This window comes from Chionomys nivalis, chromosome 14, assembly GCF_950005125.1.
Source record: "Chionomys nivalis chromosome 14, mChiNiv1.1, whole genome shotgun sequence".
Classification (NCBI taxonomy): Eukaryota; Metazoa; Chordata; class Mammalia; order Rodentia; family Cricetidae; genus Chionomys; species Chionomys nivalis.
Window position 1 is genome coordinate 11,980,974 of NC_080099.1, and position 26,269 is coordinate 12,007,242.

The 26,269-nt window shown below is 47.7% G+C and overlaps 1 protein-coding gene across 5 annotated transcripts in view; it reads right to left on the bottom strand.

Moving 5' to 3' along the window:
- Window positions 1-26,269, bottom strand: part of Dym (dymeclin) — a 312,012-nt gene that overhangs the window by 42,490 nt on the left and 243,253 nt on the right. For 4 of the 5 annotated variants that reach the window (XM_057789034.1, XM_057789036.1, XM_057789032.1 and 1 more), the window contains one exon: window positions 8,484-8,851. The exons of the other annotated variant lie outside the window; for it this stretch is intronic. In XM_057789034.1, the coding sequence (XP_057645017.1) occupies window positions 8,702-8,851 (150 nt within the window). In that variant the 3' untranslated portion in view covers window positions 8,484-8,701. Of the gene's footprint in view, window positions 1-8,483; window positions 8,852-26,269 lie in introns of those variants that run through there. 5 annotated transcript variants of the gene reach the window in all.

Genomic DNA, 26,269 nt, shown 5'->3' on the forward strand with positions numbered 1-26,269 from the left:
AGTTCCTTCCATAAGGTTGTCAGGTGAGTTTAGAATCCCTTCTCATCTGGGACACACCAGCTGACAGGCACTATAGATGTGTACGTGGGTCCCCTGCACCCCTGTCCCTCAGACCCTGTCTCCATTACACTGCACAGACAGGTCCCAGGCACACAGGTGTCTACTATGAAGCCAGGTCAGTCAGGCAGGCTGCTCTCTGAGCAAGGCTTTCCCAGAAAGGGCTGTCTATCCAGAGGGAACTAAGCGTGGGGTCAGCTGCTATCTTCTGGAATGTGCCAGTGTGGTGATGTGGATTCTGGGGGCCTGTCGGTTGGCATCTCACCAGCTCGGTTTGCGCTGCCTGGCAAAGGAAGTTTCTGAACGTGGCCTCAAAGGAGATAGCAACCATCAGGGAGATGGGGGTGGGGTGAGGACCTTGGCAGGCAGGAGCAGAGGCAGCTGGAGGGCAAAGAGGGTCTTGGGGCTGCTGGAACCCGACTCCTCCAGGGGATACCTCCTCCTTGGCCAGCCCCAGCTCTCACTGGTCAGTATACCAAGGCTAGGAGGTCATGGAGTGGTGGGGTACACTGCAGGAAGCCGGGAGAACCTCTCTGACCGAGGGCTCCTCCATTCTGTTGGCCCCAGAGGACTGGTGGGCCCCTTGGGAGCCAGGCTGGGCTCGGGAAAGGCTAAGCCACAGTGGGGACAGATGTTTTCATTTTAGGGCTTGGGTCGTCATAAATTGTTTGTTCTCACCAAACCCTGTTTCCTATTAAGCTGACTCTGGGAGATGGAGAAGCACGCCTGTGCTGTGTAGCTCCTGTGTGTGTTTACATGCGTGTGTGTGTCTGTGTGTGGTGGCACGCATCTTGTGTGCATGTGTACAGTATGCAGTTCATGTGTATATATGTAGCATGCAGCTTGTGTTCATGTGTATGTGTGCATGCATACACATAGCCGTGAGGAGAATAGGCTGGGAAGGGAGTAGATGCTGTGGGCTCCTCTTCTCCTGGTCTTCCAGAGGCAGACATGCCTTTGTCCTGAGAACTGGTCCTTGGCTCTGAGCAGCCTTCTCCAACTGTAGCAGGTCCTAAACATGCCAAAATTGGGCTCTCACAGCAGGCTTGCCCTCAGTTTCCATCACTGCTTGTTGCTTGCTGCCTACCCTGCCTTCCCCTTTCTCGTCTCATCTATGGATTCTGGTACCCACTCTCCTCCATTTTTCTAGCTTGCAGGGCTATGGGATGCTGACCTGCTTGCTGTGGTGATGGAGCCCACTCCTGGGCAGTGACAGTTTAGGAAGAGCGGTATGAAGCAGACCTGGGAATGGAAAAGCCCAGCCTGAGCTGTGCTCGGGACGAGCTCACACCTTGATGCGACATGGGGAACCATAGCAGCCTTCTTGTGACTGAGGAGAACAAGCATTGGCAGTGAAGCTCCAGATAGTCAGAGCCACTGCGTTAGCCTTTCTGGGGTTTCTTATCATAGAGGAAGATGCTGGCTCCAAGTCACCGAGTGCTTCCCACCCCTAGAAACTGTGAGATGCTGGCAGTCGCCAAGAAACATTCTTCCAGGATTCACCCACGCAGAAACCAGAATTCCTGGTCTCAGAGAACTTACATTCTCTATACTGCCAGTGTTCTCTCTCTTACAATTCAGATAACCTGCAGTACTGTGGCTCAAGAGGCCCCACAGAGCCGACTTTCCTGACAGGAGGCTCTAGAAAGCCAAAGGGTTTAGCGACTAAGTTCCACACAAACCCAGTTCTCGAGCAGCGCCACCTGGCTGAGGTGGGGGATAGCACAGCAGCGGCTGGGGCAGAGTGGTGGCCCTTGGTTCCTTGGTGAGCGGCCTCTAGTCACAGAGATGGATGCTGAGTGTGGGGTATGAAGAATGGAGGGTACCCATTTCCTAAAGCTTCATAATTATTCCGGCTGTAGTTCATCCCAAAAAGCCGGCCTGCTATCTTTTTGGAGTACATCCAGTAGACCCTCAATCTCACACCACGCTGGGTCAGAAGACTGTTTCTAAGCCTTCATTGTAAACATTGATAACCAGAAACCAGAGACACTGGCGTAGAGCTCGGAGGTTCCAGGCTTCTGGGATCAACCTGCTTTTGTACTGTAAACAATAACCTGGTACCTCCAATCTGTTCATGTAGGTTACACCTATCAATGCATTTATTTAAAAACTAAACCAAAATAATATTTAACACATTAACAGATAACAAAGAGCCCACGATGTGATAATGACATCTTTCCACAAAGAATTTTTTTTTTTTTTTTTTTTTTTTGATTTTCGAGACAGGGTTTCTCCATAGCTTTTGGTTCCTGTCCTGGAACTAGCTCTTCTAGACCAGGCTGGCCTCGAACTCACAGAGATCCCCCTGCCTCTGCCTCCCGAGTGCTGGGATTAAAGGCGTGTGCCACCACCGCTTGGCACAAAGAATGGTTTTAAGACAAAGGAACACTTTAACGGGAAGGAAGGGGCATCGCTTTGCATTTTCAAATCTCTGACAGCAGGCTGGCTCACTCGAGGACATCTGGATTTTCCAGTCAGTTTCTGTCTGGTTGGTTTCTATACCTCACACCGTGAAGCTCCTGGGAAACGTCACCAGAGCCTCTCAAGAATGAAAGTTGAATAAACAAATGACAACTGATATGGAGACCGAAAGAAAGCGCCTCCGGGTCCCGGGTGTGGACTCTGGAAAACAGCCAGCAGGAGCAACTTAAAACCTACAGGTCGCCTACTTCTGGATCTGTCTGTGACTACTTCCCGGTAGAGGTAACTGGTGAAGAAGGGACTGCTGTGTTGTGATCTATTTCTGCATCGTCATCTGTTTATACTTTCTTCTGGTGGGCATCACTAGGTGTTCCCAGTCTTGAACTGCTGGGAAGGATCCGCTGTCTGCACGCTTGAACCTGTCTCTCTGTGCCCGCGTGAGCATTTCTTCTTGGCATCCTTCGATGTTGGAAGTGCCAGGTCTCTGAGTAGATAACATTGTGGTAGACAGTGATGACATTTCCCTGTCTCAGTTCCTATAGGTGGTATGGAAATTCTTTCTATTTCACATTTTCACCCACGGGTGCTGTTTTGGAGACCTATACACTTTTTATTATTATTATTTAAATGAATTTATTCATTTTGTTCAAAATCTAAACACGGCTCCACTGATGCATGTCTGACCTACAACAGCACACACATGTAGCACGTACAGTGGTTGTGTTTGGTACAGGCACACACCCATCACTGTGATCGAGATCTTTGTACCCTTGTATCACGTATCAGTGTGCCGTGGGTTGGGGGTGGCCTCCAAAGCATGCTGCACTCTAACTGCCATTGTGACAGCCAAGGGGGAGAAGGCTCCTGATCCAGTAAGATTTGTTTTCTCCATCTTCTCTTTCCCTTCTAATCCCATGTGATGACATCTTCCACCGTGTCATGCTGCAGCTGGAAGGCACTAGAATCTGTGACACTGGACAGACTTCAAATTCTCTAAACCCTGAGAAGGAATTCTCATATATAGTCTTTCTCCCCCCGCCCTCACTCTGTCCTTTCTTCTTCCCCATCCTTTCCGTTTTTGAAGCAAGGTCTCACTACGTAGCCGTGGCTGTCCTGGAACTCACTACGTAGACCAGGTTGGCTTTAAACTTTCAGAAATCTGCCTGCCTCTGCTTTTGAGTGCTGGGATTAAAGGCATGAACCACCACTACCCAACTCTTTTTTTTTTTTAATTATTCCCCAGACAGGGTCTCACTATGTAGTTCAGGGTGTCCTAGAACTCACTACGTAGGCCAGGCGGCCCTCTAATTCACAGAGATACAGAGATTCTCTTTTTTCTGACTCCTGAGTGCTGGGATGAAGGGTGTGCGCCACCACACCCAGGTTGGCTTTTTTCTTTTTATTTTAAGATAGTTGCTTGGGATATTTGATGTCCAATCTTTGTTCTTTTCTGACATGCATTTAGATACATGCAAGAGATATTTCCAAATACAATTTTAGCAGCACCCCAAGTGGCTTTACTTATTTATTTATTTAAATTTGGGGAGGCAGGTTTCATATAGCCCACTGTGGCTTCAGATTTGCTATGTAGCTGAGGATGTAGCCTTGTTCTCTCAACTTCATGCTCAGTGATCCCCCCCCCTTTAAAGACTTATTTTACTTTGTGTGTATGTCTGTGTTTTGTCTTCGTGTATGTACGTCCACCACGTTTGGTCAGAAGAGTATGGTGGCTCTCCTACAGCTGGGGTTACAGATGGTTGTGAACCAACACATAGGTGCTGGAAACAACCTGGGTCCCCTGCACTGAGCCATCTCTCCAGCCTTGGTCCCTGTGTTTTACACATGGCCAGGGTAGGGTATTCCAGGATGGCAGCACACAACAGACCATGTAAGCTGTGTACTAACTTGAGCCTTGTGTCTGAACGCTTATATGTGGATGTGAAGTCAGTTTAGGTGCCGGGAAATGAACTGCTGGTGAATCTTGCTGCTTTGCGTGGATCTATCTATCTACCTACCTACTCATCCATCCATCCATCCATCCATCTATCTAGGCAGGGTCAGTCTTTCTTTTTTTATATTTATTTATTATGTATACAATATTCTGTCTGTGTGTATGCCTGGAGGCCAGAAGAGGGCACCAGACCCCATTACAGATGGTTGTGAGCCACCATGTGGTTGCTGGGAATTGAACTCAGGACCTTTGGAAGAGCAGGCAATGCTCTTAACCTCTAAGGCATCTCTCCAGCCCGAGGCAGGGTCTTTCTATGTAGTCCTGGCCCATGTCTTCTGGAACTCTCTATGTAACTCGGCCACACTGAACTCACAGAAACTACATTTTGCCTCTGTCTCCCAAGTGCTGGCATTAAACGTGTGTGCCACTACATGGGCCTGCATTGGGATCTTGAATAGCTCTGCTGTGAGATCCAAAACTAGAAAGAAAGAAAACCCTACTTGCTAGACTTGGGCACCACTTGTCCCTCAGTGTTTCATGCTGATAGCAAATGCAGGTCTTTACTGTTTGAGACACCCTTGACCTCTTCGGGGTACTAAGGACCCTGCAGAGGCCTTGACTTTAGAGCCACAAGTCCATCAACAGAGCAGAGCTACCAAGTGGCAAGCATTGAGGTTGCAAGCAATGTCAGGAAAAACCAAGGGAACCACTAGTCAGGACCCCAGTTGTACCCTACGGCCTGAACACAGCACTTGGTCACTTAGCTATGGGGAAAGCTCTGATGCAAGAACCCAGCTCCCCAGAGGCTGAAGGATGCCATGTTGCCTAAAAAATAACGTGTTGAGAAATTCAGGGTGTGGTGTGGTGGCCCATGACTGTGACCCTAGCACCTGGATGGCTGAGACCAAAGACAAAGATAAACATTCAGGGTTTAACAGGATCCTCCTGTGGACGTTTTCCGGAAGGTCCTTGGGGGTCATGGAGTGTGCAGTGGGACTTGGCTCCTGTGCATTTCTCCCAAAAAGTCATGCGGGCAGAATGCTTCTTTTTTTTTTTTTTTTTTTTTTTTGGTTTTTCGAGACAGGGTTTCTCTGTGGTTTTGGAGCCTGTCCTGGAACTAGCTCTTGTAGACCAGGCTGGCCTCGAACTCACAGAGATCCGCCTGCCTCTGCCTCCCGAGTGCTGGGATTAAAGGCGTGCGCCACCACCGCCCGGCCAGAATGCTTCTTATACACCACTAACTTCCTTTCTTCTCCCACCTTTGTCGGAGGGCTGCTTTACTTTCATTGCTGAGCAGAAGGGCCTGCTGCAGGCTGCTGTTCATGCATCCCCAGGGAGTCGCTGGGGAGCCAGGCTTAGAATTTTCAAGTTTTTGGCCAATTGCCTTGGGCTCTTAAAAGTGTGAGGAAGCCGGGTGATGGTGGAGGAAGCCAGGTGATGGTGGCGCACGCCTTTAATCCCGGCACTCGGGAGGTAGAGGCAGAGGCAGAGGATCTCTGTGAGTTTGAGGCTAGCCTGGTCTACAAGAGCTAGTTCCAGGACAGGCTCCAGAGAAACCTTGCCTTGAAAAAAACCAAACTCCCCCCCACCAAAAAAAAAAAAAAAAAAATGTGAGGAGATTGTTTCCAGAGGTGGGCATTCTTTAACCCTTCATAGCACTGCAGAACCCATCCTTCACACACCGATACCACACAACAATGGTTCTCTCCTGAACCTTAGTTGACCTGACCTGAGACAGGTTCTCACCATGTAGCTCTGCCCAGTCTTGAACTCACAGAGATCCATTTGCCTTTGTCTCCTGGGGACTGGGATTAAGGATGTGCACAGCCGTGCCTGGCTGCAATAATTGTTTCGGATCTCAGGAAAAATCAGATGTTCATTTCCATCAGTCACGCATGGGTAATAGCAGAGGCCAACTTTCACCTTCTTGTGAACATAGGATTGTCTCGTATCTTTTCGTTTCACACACACACACACACACACACACACACACACACACACACACTCTTTATGTGAATGAATATCTTGTGTGTATGTATGTGCACAGAAGTCAGAAGGGAACGCTGGATCTCCTGACACTGAGTGATGGTCGTGAGCCCCCATGAAGGAGCTGGGAACTGAACCCTGCTCCCCTGCGAGAACAAGCGCTTTTAACTGCCGAGCTGAGTCTTCAGCTCCTGAGCACGTTAAATCTGACAGCCCTAAGCAAACTAGTATCTAAACTCAAGTGCAGTTCAGCTTATCATGCAAGTCTCCTGCCAAGTGATCAACCTGTCCTTCTTTGCTATGCTTAGAAGGAAACCCCAACGACTGCTGATCCGAGGCTGGCAGTGGCGCAGCTGTGGACCTCAGTCCAGTAAAGCAACTAGGTGGGTGGTGCCCCAGGGGAGCTTTTAGGTCACTGAGCCAGTGAGCCAGAAGAGGGGGTCGGAAGGAGGCAAGCACGGAGGCTCGGGCTCAGCGCGCTTGGAACTAGGAGGCTGGGGCAGAGGTCTGGATGGCAGTGAGCCCCCATCACCGTGAATAGACTTTGGGGGCTGCAGCTCCTGTTAGAGGAACTGCCCGTCCCGTAACCGATGTCCCACGCTCCTGCTTAGCCCCTGACGCCCAAAGAAGTGGATGTTTCACATGACCTGTAACTTTCTGTTACGTTGTCCCAGCCATCTTCAGGGAACTGGTCTATGGGGGCAGCTGCCCTTGCCCCTGGACCCACCACCCAGGGAAGGCTCCAGTTTCATCCACTCTAGAAGAGGATAAGTGACCTGTCCATATACCTGAAAGCTGGAGAAAGAGGGCTTAGTGCACTCACTCAGGGGAAACCACCCATGGAGTACGTATGGGGTCCATGGTGATGCTGCTCAAGCCCAGGGGTGCGGGGATGGGTGGAAAAGGCCGGTGCTAACAGACACACTGATGTGGATGCATCGCCATGGAACCTTTGCACCTGCTGCTCCACTCAGCACAGCCCAAAGGTGTGTAGGACCAAATTCGTGGGTCTCACAAGCCCCAAAACACTTTTTTCAAAGTCAGAAACATGGAAAAAAGCATACTTTTCATCTCGGACGGAATGCTGTCTTAATAAGCTGGTCTCCTTTTGTTCGTCCCATTAATTTGGCTGAAGGAAAAAGGTTGCTTTCAAAATTAAGTTTTCCCTAATGAATAATACAGTAGATGAATTAATTTCTGCATGACTTCAACTAAATCCTGGGTCAGCTCAGAGGCCACCCCGAACCCTCAAATCCCGGGTCAGCTCAGAGGCCAGCCCAACCCCCAAATCCCAGGTCAGCTCAGAGGCGACCCCCAACCCCCAAAGAGCTACTTTCCCTCCTTGAAGGTTAGTGTCATGTGGGCAGGTACAGTGTTTATGGAATTCTGGACTGCCAAGCAGCATGCAAACACATCATGGGTATGTACAGACAAACACGCACATAGATGCGCACACACACATATACATGTGAATGGACACGTACAAACATATGCATACTAAAACAAGAATTGTCAGTATCTGAGAAAAAAGATGTGTAGGCTGGATGGCACGTGTAATCCCTGCACTGAGAGGAGGCACAGGCAGGAGGATTGCTGTGAGTTCTAGGGCAGCCGGGGCTGTACAGTGAGTTTCAGTCTAGTGTAGCTCCAGTATGAGAACAAGCCTCAAGAAGAAAAGCAGTGCTGGGGAGTTGGTTCAGTGGGTAAGGGCAGGAGTTCAGTTCCCGGCACCCACGTGGCAGCTCACAACCTTCTGTAACTCCAGGTTCCCTCTGATGCCCTCTTCTGACCACTGTAGGCATCACGTATACAAGTGGCACGCATGTAAACATGTAGGCAAACACTCATACACACAGAATAGAAATAAGTCTGTCTAATACACACAGAATAGAAATAAGTCTGTCTAATACACACAGAATAGGAATAAGTCTGTCTAAAAACACTCTAAGAGAAAGGGAAATGGCATACAGTGTTGATGCGTTTGTCATGTGTCCAAGGCACCAGGATCCCGGGAAAGCTCTAGATTTTGGGTTCAGAAGTTTAGAAACGAGTCACCTACTGAACAGCGAGTTCTCTGTTTATTACTGGGCACCCCCCCTGCAGTACAGTCAAAGCCGAGCGACCTACTAACTGGCAGCAATTTCCCGATCCTCAGTGTGAGAGGGGAGCACGCCGTGTGCCCCTCTGGCAGAAGACACACCGGCAGTCTGTCTGCTTCTGCTCCTAGACATGAAGGAACCAGCAGAGCTACAGCGCTGGGGGCAGGCGTGGGTGTGCCCCGCTTCAGTCAGAGTCCATGGCAAACAGCTGGATGTCCTGCGGGTTCCAGTACAAGCCTACTGCTGAGTTGTAGACCAGAGACCAGACATAAGGGATGAAAAACTCTTCAGGCTGCTCCTCTTCCACATATCTGAACTTCAGCTCTGGGAATTTCTGCAATGAGAACAAGATGACTTTTCACGTACAGGAAGAGCAGCGGTGTGTGTACAGGGCCCTCCCCAGAGTGGCTACAGGCTGAGAGGACCAGACCTTCACAAATTTTGACTGTCAATGGCTTCTGGGAGAGTGTAACTTACCTGCTGTGCTGGAGAGTTTGTGTCAATGTGACGACATAAGCTAGAGTCACCTAGAGGAGGGAACCCCAACTTAGAAAATGCTCCCGAAAGATCAGGCTGTAGGGCATTTCTTAATTAGTGATTAATGGCGGAGGGCCCAGTCCATTGTGGGTGGTGTCATCCCTGGGCTGGTGGTCCTGGGTTCCACAGGAAAGCAGGCTGAGTAAGCCAGTAAGCAGCACCCTTCCATGGCCTCTGCATTAGCTCCTGCCTCCAAGTTCCTTCCCTGCTTGAGTTCCTACTCTCACTGCTTTTGGTGATGAGCTGTGATACTGAACCTTGAGTGAAATAAACCCCTTCCTCTCCAAGTTGCTTTGCTCATGGTGTTTCTTTACAGCAATAGCAACCCTGACTAAGACACCTGAGGCCACAGCAAACAATATAATGACCCTGGCTAGTTCACTGAGGTGGGGTAAAAGGAGGCAAGGCTTTGCTGGGTGGCAGACAAGGTAAACATCTTGTCCTGCTCAGTGTCAAGGCCTGGCTTTTCTTGAGAGATTCTGTCTTGGAGAGTGGTCATGTTGGAGGTGAGAATCTTTCCTCAAAAATCCTCAGCCTTGCCGGGTGGTGGCGGCGCACGCCTTAAATTCCAGCACTTGGGAGACAGTTCAGGTGGATCTCTGTGAGTTCAAAGTCAGCCTGGTCTGCAGAGCGAGTGACAGGACAGGCTCCAAAGCTACAGAAAAACCCTGTCTCAAAAAACAAATGACAAACAAACAATCCAGCCTTCTCACTGTATGAAGTTCACAGAGACAGAGAGACTTTGGTCTGGGCAAGTGCTCATCTGAGTGGCTGTGTTAATTTAGTTGTGTGATAAATTCTTTACAAGAAAGTGATTTTTATTTATTCATTTATTTATTATTAATTAATTCTTTTCAAGATAGGGTTTCTGTGTAGCCATGACTGCCCTGGAACTAGTTGTGTAGACCAGCCTGACCTCGAACTCAAGAGATCCGCCTGCCTCTGCCTCCCAAATGCTGGGATTTTTTAAAATTGATTTTTATTGAGCTCTACATTTTTCTCTGCTTCATTCTCTGACTCTCCCCTCCCCTTAAACCCTGTCCCAAGGTCCCCATGCTCCCAATTACTCAGGAGGTCTGGTCTTTTTCTACTTCCCATGTAGATTAGATCCATGTATGTCTCTCTTAGGGTCCTCATTGTTGTCTAGGTTCTCTGGGATTATGATTTGTAGGCTGCTTTTCTTTGCTTTATGTTTAAAAACCATCTAATCCACCATATAAACAAACTGAAAAGTAAAAAAAAAAAAATCACATGGCCGGGCGATGGTGGCGCACGCCTTTAATCCCAGCACTCGGGAGGCAGAGGCAGGCGGATCTCTGGGAGTTCGAGACCAGCCTGGTCTACAGAGCTAGTTCCAGGACAGGAACCAAAACCACAGAGAAACCCTGTCTCGAAAAACAAACAAACAAACAAACAAACAAAAAACCAACAAAAACAACAAAATCACATGACCATCTCATTGGATGTCGAAAAAGCTTTCGACAAAATCCAACGTCCCTTCATGATAAAGGTCTTGGAGAGAGCAGGGATACAAGGAACATACCTAAACATAATTAAGGCAATCTACAGCAAGCCAACAGCCAACACCAAACTAAATGGAGAGAAACTCCCAGCGATCCCACTGAAATCAGGAACAAGACAAGGTTGTCCACTCTTCATACCTATTCAATATAGTTCTTGAGGTCCTAGCCAGAGCAATAAGATAACAAAAGGAGATCAAGGGGATACAAATCAGAAAAAAAAAAAGTCAAATTCTCACTATTTGCTGATGATATGATAGTTTACATAACTGAGTGCGGGGATTAAAGGCATGCACCACCACTACCCAGCAACAAAGTGATTTTTATGTTTATTTTTTAAAAAGTCCTGAGCCCTGAGCTAAAGGGGGAGGCATGATTGGCTAGGGAGCAGCAGCTGGCTGGCTCTGCAGTCTGGCTTCAGCCTCATCCCACTGGGGACAGAGAGGCCAAGTTCCTTTCTCTTAGGACTTGGGCTGACCTTGTACATCGTCTAGGGCCCTGGGGCACTCTTCCTGGCCTCTGGGCTGGCAGGTTGGTTGCCTGAGGTAGCACTTAGCATTGCACCACAGCATCAAGCCTTGGCTTCTAACCTGAATTTTATTCCTGATTTACTAAGCCACCAGGGCCAGAGGTCTCTCTTCCTGTAGGCTGAGGAGCAGCTGGGTCTACTGAAAGCCTTATGGCCTTTTCCCCAGTCATGAAGGCCCCGCCAGGAGGGAGAGGCAGGGCGACCAGACTGGGGGAATTCTGGGAAGAGGAAAGGAGACATGCACTTGCAAGCCAGATGCAGAGGAAGCACAATGAGAATGTCATACTGAGAAAAGGTATGAGCCATGTGACTAAACATAGATAAGAATTATGGGTTAATTTAAATTGTAAGAGCTAGTTAGTAGTGTTTGAGCAATAGGCCAAACAGTTTATAATTAATATAAGCCTCTATGTATTTATTTGGGACTGAACACTTGAGGGATTGGGCAGGACAGAAACTTCTGTCTACACACACACACACACACACACACCTTTACCATGAGCACCTTACTGAAGAGAAATGTGGCATCCCCCAGCCCATGGCTTACAGCCATCTCGGCCCTCAGTGGTGCATTAGGGCTGTCCTGGTTCGTTCATTGCACACGAAACCACATGACAGGTCTCAGAAACCAGGCACTTTCTGAGCATCTGGCATATCACTGACACTTGCTGAATGGACTTCAGAGCCACACAATAATCTTGGGACAGGTCTCAGAGAAACTACTGTATAGAAAGAGAAGTGACACACAGTCTGCTTAAGTCACCTGCCAAAGGGACCACAGCCGGCAGGATGTGGGACTCTTCCATTGTAGCCTCTCAAACCAAGGATTGGGCTGTCCATCCTCAGAACACCTGCAGCTAGGGTAGATATGAGGTTTCCTCAATAGTCTACTTCAGCTTTGGTGCCTGGGTGCCTTCTTCTCTCTGACAGGCCAGGCTAGGACCAGGAGAGCAAGCTGGGCACTTCAAGGGTATTTCCCTGGGACTTTGGTTTCTCACTTTGTATAAAATGTAGGACTTTATGAACTCCTTTCAATTCTGACTGGCTATCAACTGGCCCTAGTGGGGGCTCTAAACCTCTCTATTTCTTGCCATGGCTGCTGACCCCACTGGAACCATAAAGTCAAGCAGGCGCAGGTTTCATACAGCTAGTTCACAGTAGACACCTATGGTCTCCTTCAAGGCCAGTTCCTTTAACTAAGACCGAGACAATACTAGGTTGTTGTTCAGTGACTCGGTGGTCTAGGAACTTATTACTAAGTACCTTCCAGGGTTTAGTCTGGCTAATGCTGGCTGATGACGATCTGATCATTTTACAGACAGTGTTTCCAAGCTGTGGTCTCCTGAGTGTGCACCATGAGTCACAGGGAAATAGAAGGCAGAGAAGAACAGCAAGACACCATGAACAACTGCCACTGCTGGGGACAAGTCTGCAGAGAAACACTGCACACATGGCTCCGAGACCACAGCGCAGCACCTTTCTCTGTGTCTGCTGTCTTTCTCCTTGAGTGCACGACTGAACTGTGAGCTATTATTATTTCCTGTTTTTTGTTTTAAGTCTTCACCAGCAGGTCACATATTCACAAAGGACTGATGAACAAACAGCAAAGAAAAAAGAGACTGTCTTCCAGACTGGTGACACGAGGTAAAGCCCCTTCTACTGAAACGAGTTATTTGTAAGCCTGGCTGACCTAGGACTCTGAAAGGGCAGATAACAGGCATAGATGGTAAGAATTTTCAAAATGGGGCTGGAGAGATGGTTCAGTGGTTAAGAGCATTGCCTGCTCTTCCAAAGGTCCTGAGTTCAATTCCCAGCAACCACATGGTGGCTCACAACCATCTGTAACGAGGTCCGGTGCCCTCTTCTGGCCTTCAGGCATACACGCAGAAAGAATATTGTATACATAATAAATAAATAAATAAAAAAGAATTTTCAAAATGTTGTTCAGCTAATCTGACGCACAAACTGGGCCTGTACCACAATTAGTATGGCCCCCAGCCCCACTACCACAGCCTTTCTGGTTAGCTAGAGACTTGAACAGGTATCCCTAAGACCACTGCTTCTCTGAGATGTCTTAGGATGCTCAAGAGCCAAGGAAATGAAAGACACGAGGTTTTATTTAGAGCTAAAGATAGCAGGGACACATTTTGTCAGGATACAGTCCAAAAATGTCATGTCTGAAAGTCAAATCAAAAAACCCAGAAAGGCACCCTTCCCTGTACACTCTTCTGCAAGCCTATGGAGAACAGTAATGCCACCCTGTGTGGCTGAGGGACATCCAGCATCCTCACTGGGGAGCGTCTCCATCCCTGACCCCCCAACAAATGCTGCCTGGCAGCTGCAAAGGCCAGCCATGTGCCAGTGGACACCCTCAGGCCATCGCAGCTCCACTTTCTCCTCCTCTACTCTGCCCTGCTGGCACTTCCCAGGCCCCCTTGTGGCTCCTGCCAGTGACTTTCGGGTTTCTGTGTCTTGAGGACCACTGTGTCCTAGAAAGGGAGAGGTGTTTGAGAGGGACAAGGGGGTTGCCAGGTAGGACATGAGCTCTTCTGGCCCTGGCCAGCCCCGGCAGCAGGCTATCTCAGCCCAGGTGGTTCTGGTAGGAGCCTGGCTTTCACACTTTCTTCAGGATTCCTGGCCTGTGGCATGGTCCTGACACGGGAGAAACCCACCTCTGAAGCTAGGAGCTTGGTCTTAGTCCAAAGCTCCTCACAGCAACCCTGCTGTTTTGAGTTTTGGAGCCAGAGGTAATACTAGACTCTTAAGTGGGGCCGGGAACATTTCTTTTTTATCTATCAGCTCCACTGAAATCAACCTACCACAGTGGGACATCTGGACGCTCTGCTCAGAGAAAAAGCAGAAGTCTGATTTGGCGGAGAGACTTGGATGTAGCAAGCACACCAAAAGCCTACAGCCTGGGTCTGTTGTCAGTCATGTGATCTGGTGAAAACCCACAGGAAGTCAGCGAGCAGATGTAGAGTACAACTGTAATAATTTTATTACCACAGAAGTTCAGCGGAGACTTCCAACTTCCACCTAAAGTCTACAGAGATAGCATCAGACGTCCAGCGAGCACCTGGCAGGGTTCCAAGAAGTTAATGCAATTTACAATCAAACAGCTACACAGCACACTGAAGAAAGTTTTCTGCACACAGTAAGTAGGGTAGACAAGAAGAGGGTGGCCACTGGGTCTGAGGCAGCCAACACTGGCTGGCAGCTGGGGCGGGCTGGGACTGACCAGCAAGCCACTGTCCACAGTGCTGGTTTGTGGTGGGCAGCCCACTCAGACAGTGGAAAGTGGCTTCATGAGCCTGTCACAGGGCAGCAAAGAAAACTGTATTCCATGTGAAGCCCATGCTTGTATTACAGATGTGGGGATCATCCACCCACCCAGACATCAGAGTGTAACTTCCACCCTTCCTCTCACTGTCACTGAGCAACAACTACATCTGGGTACCGCATTTGGGGCAGCAGAGGAGAGAGAGTCTCTGTGCAGACCTGGGCGGACTCCAGAGGGGTCACAGGTGCCAGCAGAGAATGGGGAGCTGGAAAGAGGAGGGACCAGAAGAGCTAGGTTGGGCATCCGGTGGGAGAAACGGTGAAGTGGCAAACCTGGAGGCACCGATGCCATCAGTTCATGTGATTAATGGAAGGACAAAACGGGCTGCAGATGTGTCAAGACGCAGCCCCCAGCGGAAAGAAGACAAGCACTAAGCAGCAGCGCCGGGGACAAAGTGTGTCTACTTCTCAGGAATTTGTGATTACTACTTTTGTTTCAAAAAGTTTTTAAAATTATTTTCTCATCTTACATGTCTAGGTGTTTTACATGCATGTATGTATGTGCACCAGGGACGTGCCTGGTGCTTGCAGAGACCAGAGGGGGTGTCAAGTCCCCTGGACTGTAGTTAAGAATGGTGGTGAGTCATCATGTGGGTGCGGAATCAAACTTGGGGACTTTTAAAGAGCAGCCAGTGCTCTTAGCCACTGAGGCATCTCTCCAGTCTCTACTTTTACTTTTGAGTTAGTAATAGGGGTCTCACTATGCTCTCCAGGTTGGCCTCAAATACTTGTGGTCCTAGTACTTGGGTTATTGAGGCACAAGGATCCCAAGTGAGTGAGTTCTAGGATATCCTGGACTATCTAAAGAGACACTGTCTAAAAACAACACTGCTGTCTTAGTTACTTTTCTATTGCTGTGCTGAAACACCTCAGCCAAGGCAACTTGTGAAAGAGAGCGTTTACATGGACTCGGGATTCCAGAAGGCTGGAGTCCATGATGGCAGAGCAAAGCCATGGCAGCAGAACAGCTGAGAGCTCACACCTCAACCAGAAAGCAGGAGGCAGAGAGCATGCTGGGATGGGTATGAGTCTTGTGAAACTCATGCCTACTCCTTGAGACACATCTCCTCTAACAAGGCCACACCTCCTAATTCTTCCCATGTAGTTCCATACTGGGGACCAAGTATTCCAACATAAAAGCCATTCGAAACACCACAACATAGATAAATAAAAAGAAAACACAAAGCTATAAATATGGAACCCATAACCAGGTGGCTCAGGTCACAGAACACTGCATATCCAGGAATAGAGTCGTTGGCTACGCAGGGGGCCAGCTGGGGCTTTCCAGCTAGCAGGCATAATCCACTTGGAGCTCAGAAATGGCTCTACCACTTCTGAGTGTCAACAGTGAGAGTGAAGGATATAAGTTGACACCCCCCACGCTGACTAGCAAATCACTCTATTTTTGTTGTTGTTGTTGTGATATTGCTTTCATTTTTTAGAAGTGCATTATACTAGTTTTTAATATTACAGGAAACAATGGGTTTATGACATTTTCATACATGTACACAGTGTACTGTACTTTGAGCATACCTCTCTCTCAGCCACAACTTGAGGCTCAATATGTGAAGCCTGGAGCAAGCATCCCTACTGGGACCTTCCTAAAGGCAGAGGCCCAAGGAAAGGATAGGGGCTTTCCTTTGGCTCCAGTCCTCAACGTGTCATTGCTGGAGCAGACAGGGTAAGCCCTCTGCCTGCAGGGGTAGGGGGGAAACCGGCTGGTGTGGTGTGGCCAGCAGCAGGTCAGGTACACAGCACAGAACTGTCTGTAAAACTTTTGCTACAAGCTGGCCCGGAGGGGATTCAGGGACAACTAGAACTGTGCCCTTCCCTTCTGAGGGGAGTTTATCACAGAAGGGAAGCAGATGCTTGGATGGAAGGAGTGGGCTTGCGCGTATGTGTGATCTGTCTACAACACCAGAAACCCCCCCATGCCTAACAGATGTGCCCCTTAGTATGCAAGAGCATGGCCAGAGACTTAACAGGTCAGAGAGTGATATATAAAATAAAATAAAAATGCTTGGGGCTGGAGAGACAGCTCAGTGGTTAAGAGCATTGCTTGCTCTTGCAGAGAACCCAGGTTTGGTTCCCACCATCCACGTGGCTGCTCACAATCATCCACAGCTCCAGTTCTAAGGGATCTGATGCCCTCTTCTGGCCTCCACAGGGACCAGGCACGCAAGTGGTGCACGGACAGACATGCAGGCAAACACCCAGATACACACAATAAAATCATTTACAAAGACTAAAGGAAGAACTTTTGGATGAGTTAGTGGAGCAGTGGTCCAGAGTTTTCTGGGACAAATGAGCTTTATGAAGTCCATGGCCCCAAGGAGAAATGAGCTGTGCTGTTTGCAACTCGGAGGTACTTCAGTCTGCCCTCAGACATACATGGGCCATGGTATGGATGTTGTATTTCACATAGCTATCATATGGTAAAGCAAGTGAACCCTCTCACAGATATACTTGTTACGGGGTGAGGGGCTAGAGTGGAGTACCGTGTATGAAATGAAAAATTCCGTTTTCAGCGAGTTCTTTATCAGACTCTTGTTCAGGTTGCACTGTGGGAAACGAAGGCAATGCGTGGCCTCGAATGTAAGCTTGAACTGCTTATCTGCAATCATTCGTCTTCACGGTAATTTTTCCAGACTAATTTGTGAACGAGGGAGATGGGTGAAGAATTAGAAGCAGGTTCTGTATCATATTTAGTTAAATTCATGAAAAATAAGGATCTTTGCCATATTTGAGATGTGTGTACAGGGAGATGCAGAGGATGATGGGACAAGGACAGGCAGGAGACTCAGCGGTGACCTCCAGCCTTTGCCACGTACATCGCATAAGTATTTGGAAAGGGAATTCCAGCAAAGACAGTCTGAGATAAGATGTCTGTGCCTTCTTGGAAGTTAGTGTCTCTGAACAGTCTTTGGATTTAAGCTGCAAGCAAATTTGATGGTCCCTAGGCTTCCACAGGAACCTGTCACTGCTAGCAAACCTGTCTTGGTTATTCCTTAGCAAGGGGGAGCCAGGCGTGGTCAGCACTCATTGGTGCCCATCTCAGCAGAGGACTCTCCTCTGCTCACAGGAGGAACTGCCTGCTCTGGGTAGTATGTGGAAAGCTTTGGAAAGCTTTGTGGCTGCTAAGCTGCCTTCCTCAGTATACAGAAAGGGAATCAGACTGAAACCCCGTGTGTGTGTGTGTGTGTGTGTGTGTGTGTGTGTGTGTGTGTAGTAGTGAATGTCAAGCAAGCTCTGTGAAGGACACACAGCCCTAAATTCTTATTTTTTTGGGTTGGGGTGGATGGGAAGGCTGATATAGGTCTCACTATGTAGCCTGGATTGCTCTGGAATTCAGTGTGCAGCTCAGGATAGCCTTGAACTTATGGCAACCCTCCTGTCTTAGCCTCCCAGTACTGGGATTACATGTATGAGTCACCACACATAGTTTCGAGTCCACAATTTTTTTTTTTTTTTTATTTTCGAGACCGGGTTTCTCCGTAGCTTTTGGTTCCTGTCCTGGAACTAGCTCTTGTAGACCAGGCTGGCCTCGAACTCACAGAGATCCGCCTGCCTCTGCCTCCCGAGTGCTGGGATTAAAGGCGTGCGCCACCACCTCCCGGCTTCGAGTCCACAAATTTTATGGCACAAAGGAGAAAGAAACTCCACCTCTGTGCTTCCCATGGATGGGTTTCCCAGTGACCATGGAGGCTGAACTAGACCCCTGGCTTCCCTGCCTGGTAACACATGGTTATACAACACAAGTCATCTCTGAATTCAAAGCACATCACATGGTTTGTTTATACTTTCAAAGCCACAAGGACTAAAGTCAGTGTTCCGCATCACCGAATGGGCTGGCCCTGCAAGGCAGACAGCAAGGCTCGGTGGATACACAATTCCTGAGGGGTTCCCTAAACACCCCAGCAAGTTAGCTGTCACCTCTGCTCCTGTCTTCCTGAAACAAAGCAGTCACCCAATGAATCAAAGAACACCAAAGGCTCTTGGAGTCCTTTAAAACCCCAGCACTGTTACAGAACAACCAAAGAGACTGTGACCAGTGTCACACTGCTAATACTGCCGACTGTTTTCAAAGCGTTAAAGACAGGATAATAAGCAGGGCAGGAGATGCCATCACAGATCAAATATGATCCAGACACCAGCCGGATGCCACCAAGGAAAGTACTTGCAGAAACCCGAGAACAGTGGAAGTAGCATGATCTCCTGTCTACAAAGCCTGTTCCTTCCTTTCCCATTCACAATTCCTGCTTTCTCCTTTCCTGGACCAAAAAGCTGAGCCAGGTGCGTCCAACCATTGGACATTGTGACATGAGGTTGTCATCTACAAAGTTCAACCTGGAGAACTACAAATCAAATTAAAAAAAAAAAGTTTACAATTCTTAAGTTCAGGATTTTGTGTTGGGCCATCTTCTCAGCCCTCCCAGATGGTCGGCGCTTTAGGCATCCCCACTCTGGCTAACTGTAAAAACTGGCCATCATATCCAAACCCAGGGATCCGAGCTGGTTTCAGAGCAGGTTAGAGACTTAGCTGACGGTACAGATCCACTCAATCTCTAGTTGTTAATGAAGGGCATTAAGTATTTTCACATCGTACATTTTTATGAATGAGAACAAGACAGAGGGAGTGTCATGGAAGTGTATGCTTTAGGTGGCAAAGCAGTGACACTGAGATGATGTCAGAGAGGAGGCACACACAGTCTACGGGCAGAGCTGCAGAGCGGTAGCCAGGCAAGGAGCTGGACACCTTGGTGTTTTAACTGTCTCTACAGTAGCTATGGATGCTGAGGACAGGGAGTTGAGGTGTGTAATACCAAATATCCACTCAGGGCCAGGGGCTTGCAAGCAACTGTGACATGCCACTTACAGTTTGGAAGCTGAAGCTATGCCAGGCATAACACTAATATCTGCCCTGTTTTGCCAGCTGAGATAGATTGGGGTGGCAAAGATAGAGAGCTGGCACTGAACGCTCTCTATGGCAACTGTCGTTCTTACCAATTATTTGGAACTAGAATAAATATACTGACGAGGAAGTGCAGACTTATGGCCAGTACCACTGCCATCTAGGCTGGGAATGGAGGGAAATCCAGGTCCCGTGAATTTCTAGCAGGCTCTGAGAGTACCAAAGTCAGACACACAGCATCACCTCGACAGTTTGCGAACCACTGCAGCTGATGAGGCCTGCTCTAAGGCAGTGAGGGGGAACGAGGCTGCAGACTGGTCGGGATACTGAAGTGGTTTTTATAGGCAGACTAGCAGTATAAACTACATGGTGCTGCAGAAAGCCCCAAGAAGCTCTGCCTGTAAGAGCTCTCTCCTCCTGCTTTGGGCTCTATCGTTATTTACTTTAAGCAAGCGGAACACCTGCAGATGCGGCACGTGAAGGCCAGCAGTCGTTTCCAAAGCACAAGGAGCCATGGTTTACAGCACAGGCTTCCTGGCTCTGAATCCCCATCTGTCAATGGGGACAGAGGCTTCGCTTATCTCCTCTATGTTTAGGGAACAACCATGGATAATTCAATTGCTTATACGCTGCAAGCATGAAAATTAAACAAAATTGGAATTTACCTTGAGAATAATCACATCTCAAAGGATCTCTCAAAAAGGAAATTCTGAGTTTAAACAATTAACTTTCTGTATTTTAGAAATGGATCCAGGATGCAAACTATAAAAGATCCTTTTATTTGGATTTATTTATAGCAAAGAATACAGAATATACTTTTTATTAAAAAATCAAGATTCTGTTCTATCCAAATTAAAAACAAAACAAACAAACAAACAAACAAACAAAAAAAACACACATAAAAATACAACCAAATAACCTCCCTCCCCTCAAACAAAACCAACAAAAACCAAGGCGAAAATCATGAGTCCCCAGCGGAGAATAAATGACTGCTTGGCATCAAGGCCTTGAAAACACTGCTCCAAAGCCTGGGTTCTCTGGGGCAGTTCCCCTGTGGACACGTCTACAAGTCCTTGGGTTCTACCGAGCAAAGAAGGACGCTGTGGTACACAAGCCAGGAGCTCCTTCTTGCAAGGACAGGGACTGCATCTGACTCCTGCTCACAAGGTGAATCACAAGGGGGTGAGGTCATGAGGGACCAGTGGGATTATAGACTTAGTAAAAGAGACCCCAGAGAGCTAGCTACTTCCTTCCACAGTTAGGAGAGGAGACTAGACAGCAAATCTTCCAGGGCCTCAGTCTTAGATTTCCAGCTCCCAGAGCCAGGAGATATCAATTCTGTTGTTTCCGAGCAGTTTCCAGTGTTGTGCTTAGTAGAACAGGACAAAAGGTGGCTAAAGATGCATCCTTCTCTGTGCTGATTATAACTGCTATATAACTATATATTAACATATGTATTTCTTTGTCATGTGGCTAACGGGTGGGTCTTCATGATTACTTGCTGGCTCTTCTGGTGGTTGGAGCTCAGTGGCAGTGAGAGCTGAGGATGCGGAATACACTACAGTTTGCTGTTCTGGGGGAGGGGTCTGTACACTGAAGATTTACTCAGAAAGACAGCAGGCCAAACATCCTACCTGGGACAAACACCTGCAGACACAAAAGTAGAGAAGACAGTTTGGTAAACTCTGCGCCCACTGTCAGCGTCAGTTTCATTTGCCTCAATCTCTTTCTTCTGAATTGTTTTGGTGCCAATTCTGGGCATCATAAGTTTCATCTGAGTATTATCAAACTGGTGAGAATAAATTAAATTACAGGGTGACCCTTTGTACTATAAAAGCATTTATGAAACGGTCTCTGACCTCTGTGAGTGCACCATTTTCTTGGTGGCTTTAATGTGACAAGCACCTCGCAGGTATCACATAATAGGAGCCAACTCTGATCCTTTGCATGCGAGGGTCTCCACAGGTGGCTGTATGTGACCTCTCAGCTATGCTTGCTACCTCTCCCGGGCACAACCACCAGCCTCTTCCTAGAGAAACCCCAGGTCTTCTGCGCCCTTCACGCTCATGTCTGCCTCCACCCATCTACAGTGACTCTGGGACAGTCCCAAAGAGGGCATTAGGAAGGCTGTGAGGGTAGAGAGAATTATTCAGAAGCATATCCACGTAAGAACAGGTTCAGAATTCCCCGCACAGGGTGGTGAGGGGATATGAGCTGAAAGGCATCAGGAAATGTCATGGTGACCGCTGTGACGGAGCTGACAGAGCCTCTGCACCAGGTGTGGCCAGAAGACGGCCAACACAACCCCAAGAAGTCAAGGGAGTCTGGTAGTAAGCACCTGTAATCCCAGCACTTGGGAAGTAGAGGCAGGCAGTTCAGGAGTCAAGGCCAGCCTCATAACTATACAAGTTTGAGGCTATACGAGATCCTAAACAAATGAACAACCAAACAACAAAAGGCGAGGCAGTGGTGATGAGGCCTTTCGGGGCCTGAGAAGGGAGAAATTATACAGGCTTTGAGTGGCGGCAAATGAGGGTGTGTGTAAATGAGGGTAGGAACTGGGCATAGACGGGGATGGGAGGACAGACAGACAGGACTAACAGAGAACAGAGCAGAGGCAGACCACACGGAGGCTGCAGCCAGCAGCTCCCTGGGTGGAGTATGAATGAGGGCAGTGTGAAGAAAGCCCAAGCCTAGACCACATCCAGGGCCATGAAGCAACTGGACTGTGACTGGAAGGCTCAACGGATGAGTGTCATGGTCCAGACAGAGGAAAAGAGCGGGGAACCAAGAAGGGAGAAGAACAAGGAGCCTAGAAAGGGGAAGGGAGATACGGCAGGGACCTGCAGGTGCAGACAGCCGAGTTGCCTCTGCAGAGGTCAGGTGTTGGGCTTCGTGACTTTTTTCCCCCTAGGAACAAAGAAGAGAAGTAGAATTCCATTTCCACCATGGGGTTGGTTCTAATGTGCCTTTATCTGTCAATTGTGGTTTCTACAGCCAGGTCAACTCTGGGAATGGGTCAGTATAGCTGACTTCAGGGGCCTGAAGGGGCACCAGGGGACTGTTGAGCTAGACTGAGCGAGTGGTCTGAAGACTTGTCAAACCTTAATTCCATTTTCAAGCATGAGAAAGGATGGTCTGAAAGTCTCAGTCGGCTTTTCTAATGCAGTTTCTTAGTTCTGCACTTTAATCTTAGCTCATCAGCTCTGTAAACATTAGACCCAGTAACAATGGCTTAGGAACAACCACAGAAGCCTTGTCACCGAAGATGACCCTTCTGCATGTTTACCACTCCCACCCAGGGCCTACTGGTAACAACATCCTTGTCAGCCCCCAAGCCTGGGGCCCACACAGGCCAGGCGGGGCTGCTCCTTCCTGCCTCAAGGGAAACCAGCACACTCATCGCCCTCACAGGTCTCAGGAAACACAGAAGCCTCAAGAGTTTTGGGGCAAGAGGCATAAAGCACCCTAACTAGAGAGCTCCATTCTAGCTCACAGCCAAGCCTAGCCCCCATGCACGGCAATGTGTCCCCTCCCCTTGCATGTGGCACAGAGGGATGAAAAGCTCCAGTGCAGAACCCTACTCCACTCTAGAAACGGGGCTTGAGTTTATGATGGACCCAGAAAGCCATTCAGACGAGTTGCCTTAATGTGAGAAAGAAGGCATCAGAATGTCCACTCAGGGCTTTCCTGTATGGACCTGCACGGCCTCCGCTACAATGGTAACGCTCTCATCTTCCTCCTTCCTGGGGCAAAGCCAGAGTAAGTGGAAGCCTAATAAACAAGACTTGCCCCAAAGTACTCCCACTGTTAGGACAAAGGCGACACTAAGAGAACAAGCATGCATTTGGCGCATTACACACCAGACACACAGACGCACACACTCACTCTTCCAAGGAAGCTCCATGGAAGAAGCTCTACAATGTCCCATTGGCCCACCAAGCACAGGCTGTGAAGAGCAAAGCCGGATTAGGAGGATGAGCAGGACATTTCCTACCCTATCCTCAACTGTTGAGAAAATCTGGGCTAGAAAGTTGTCCTGTTTGTTTGATTTTTTTTTTTTTTTTTGAGACAGAATCTATTATATAGCCCTGGCTGTCCTGGAACTCACTCTGTAGATCAGGCTGGCCTCAAACTTGCAGAGAGTCACCTGCCACTGCCTCCTGAGTGCCAGGATTTTTAAAGCCCATGCTACCACACACAGCACTAATCTAACTTTATAGAAACGAGACACTAAGTGGCCAATCTCAAAGGCTAGGTTTTAAATGATTTTACTTCTGAATCAAATTCATAATTTATAAGCCTATATAGACTCTTATTATGCAAATTATATAAAATTTAATCAGAACAACTTCTATTCCTATAAAAGTAGTATCCTGGAAAGATTCTAGATTGGTAACACACATTCTGATTCAAGTAGAATGTGTCCTTGTGCAGCTGTTTGCCCAGAATGTTCAAGACCCTGGGTGCAATGCCAGCATTAGAAAGGGAGGGGGGAAAAGAATAGGACGTTTTATGGGCCATTCACTAGCAGGGGAAACCTCTGAGATTCCAGCTATCCAGAATGGTTCCTCTACTCTAGCCCCTCAAACTCACAACTCTGGAAGGAAGGAACTATCTTCTCCTAAACACACAGACTTCAGTAGCCGGAGAACAGTTCTAGAAATACTCACTGTAGTGGAGTCTGTCACAGGAGCCTTCTGTTTCCTCAAGAGAGCAACAGTAGAGAATGCCACAACCACTTTCTGAGGGCCACTCTTAATTTTCAGCTATGAGCTATTTGATTAAAACCAACTTGAAAACCAAACTAGCTAGACTGAGAGGGAGGACTCCGCAGTCTGCAGCAAGAGCACTGTGTTCTTAACGAGTCAGCGGGACCGCCAGGCTTCAGCATCTGCACCATGAACACGTCCGATCCCCAGTCAAGACTCCAGTTTATCTCACTTGTCAACACAGCCCCGCCATCCAGTTCCTCTGCTGCAGATCACAGAACTAGTTCATGTGCAGTCGTCACGTAGTGATTAACTTGCCCCTTCACAAGAGTATCCTCAGGGGAAAGGAAGCGCCTGACAAATTATTGTCTCAAACTTTTTACTTGTGTGACTTAAGCTAGCGGCGTCCTCTCATCACCATGCCTGGTTTATATTCTCAATTCTGAAAGTAACAAACTGTTCAAGATACACTTAGAAATTACTTGCTTTGTTAGTTTATTGCTAGATCAGGATGGTAAGTGAAAAGCAAAACCATTTCAAACTATTCACAGACAAATCACAAACTTTGCTTTATAGTGTTTATTTATTTATTTTATTTTTTTGGGGGGGGTCAGTAAAGAAGTTTGTGATGGCTCAGTGGGTAAGGGCTTATGCTGCCAAGCTAATGGCCTGAGTTCCACCCTCAGGATCCACAGTGGAAGGAGAACTCATTCCTGAGGGCTGATTCACTTACCTGCACACACATGCTGTGTCTACACCCATACACCACAATTCCACCACATATACATAACTAACTAGAAGATCAGCTCAAGGGCGCTCTTAGCTACAGGAAGAGTTGGAGAACAGCTTGGGTTAGAGATCACATAGCAAAACCAAGAAGCACAACTAAATCAAGCAAACATCCCCTCAAGACCTTTAATTGTATTTATTATGACCTTGTCTAATTCATCTTTCTCTCTCTCTCTCTCGTTTTTGTTTTTGTTTTGTTTTTTTGTTTGTTTTTTTGTTTGTTTTGAGACAGGGTTTCCTCTGTAAATTTGGAGCCTGTCCTGGAACTCGCTCTGTAGACAAGGCCGACCTCAAACTCACAGAGATCCGCCTGCCTCTGCCTCCTGAAATGGTGGGCTTAAAGGTGTGCGCCACCAATGCCCAGCTCATCTTTCTTAAAAAAAAAAAAAACAAAACACGAAAAATGTTTAGTGCATTCTTTACAATTCAACAAAAATGTACTATACTATTTGTTGGAGAAACGTTTTATATGATTAACATATCCCTTTTATTCAAATATAGCAACAGTGGTGATATCTTTCTTTAGTTCTGAGGGTGGTGTGTGTGTGTGTGTGTGTGTGTGTGTGTGTGAGGGGGGTAGACATAAATCACCTGACAGTACAGAGAAAAGACTGGTGAGATAATTTGACCTTCATATGAAAATGAAATGAGAGAATTTACATAGTTAATAATATTTTTGCCTTCACTTTCTGTTGCTCACTACTCTTTGCCCCTCCCTGCTTTACATTAAACAGAGTCATTAGGGACACCCCACTCCCACCTCTCAATCTTTTTTAAACTCTACAGTTGATAAAGAAGCACTACATCCCTCTAAAAACTCAATCCAATGAGTGTGATGGGCAGGCGGGTGCCGTGCACAGCGTGGAAACACTGGATATTCACGTCACTCGTCAGGGCAGAAGGGAGATGGACAGCCTATGGCTGCACCGCGTGGAACTCTGTGCAGTTAAAACTACCAGCTGTTTATTTACAGAGCTTTCCATTTAATGTATCCAGACATGGTTGACTGTCGTCAACCGAAACTGTGGAAAACAAGACCTCAGCAGATAAAGGGGACCCCCTTGTTCATGTGTTCAGCTCTAAGAGATATGCCAAGCTTTAAGAGATATGCCAAGCGTCTGTAATTTGGAATCTTTTAAATTTTCTAAAAGTGTTTTTGATGACCACACCATACCTCTGAATTGTCTATACATTTATTTATTTTGATCTCTCTATTATGTAGCTCTAGCTGTCTTTGAACTCACAGAAACTTGCCTCTTCTGCCTCCAGAGTGCTGGGATTAAAGGCCTGCATCACCAAACTTGAATGGTTTTATTTGTTTATTTTCACAGGGTCTAAATATGTAGCCCACCTTCGGCTAGAATTCACTATGTAATCCAAGCTGGCCTCCGACCTGCAGCCCTGCTTCCTCAGC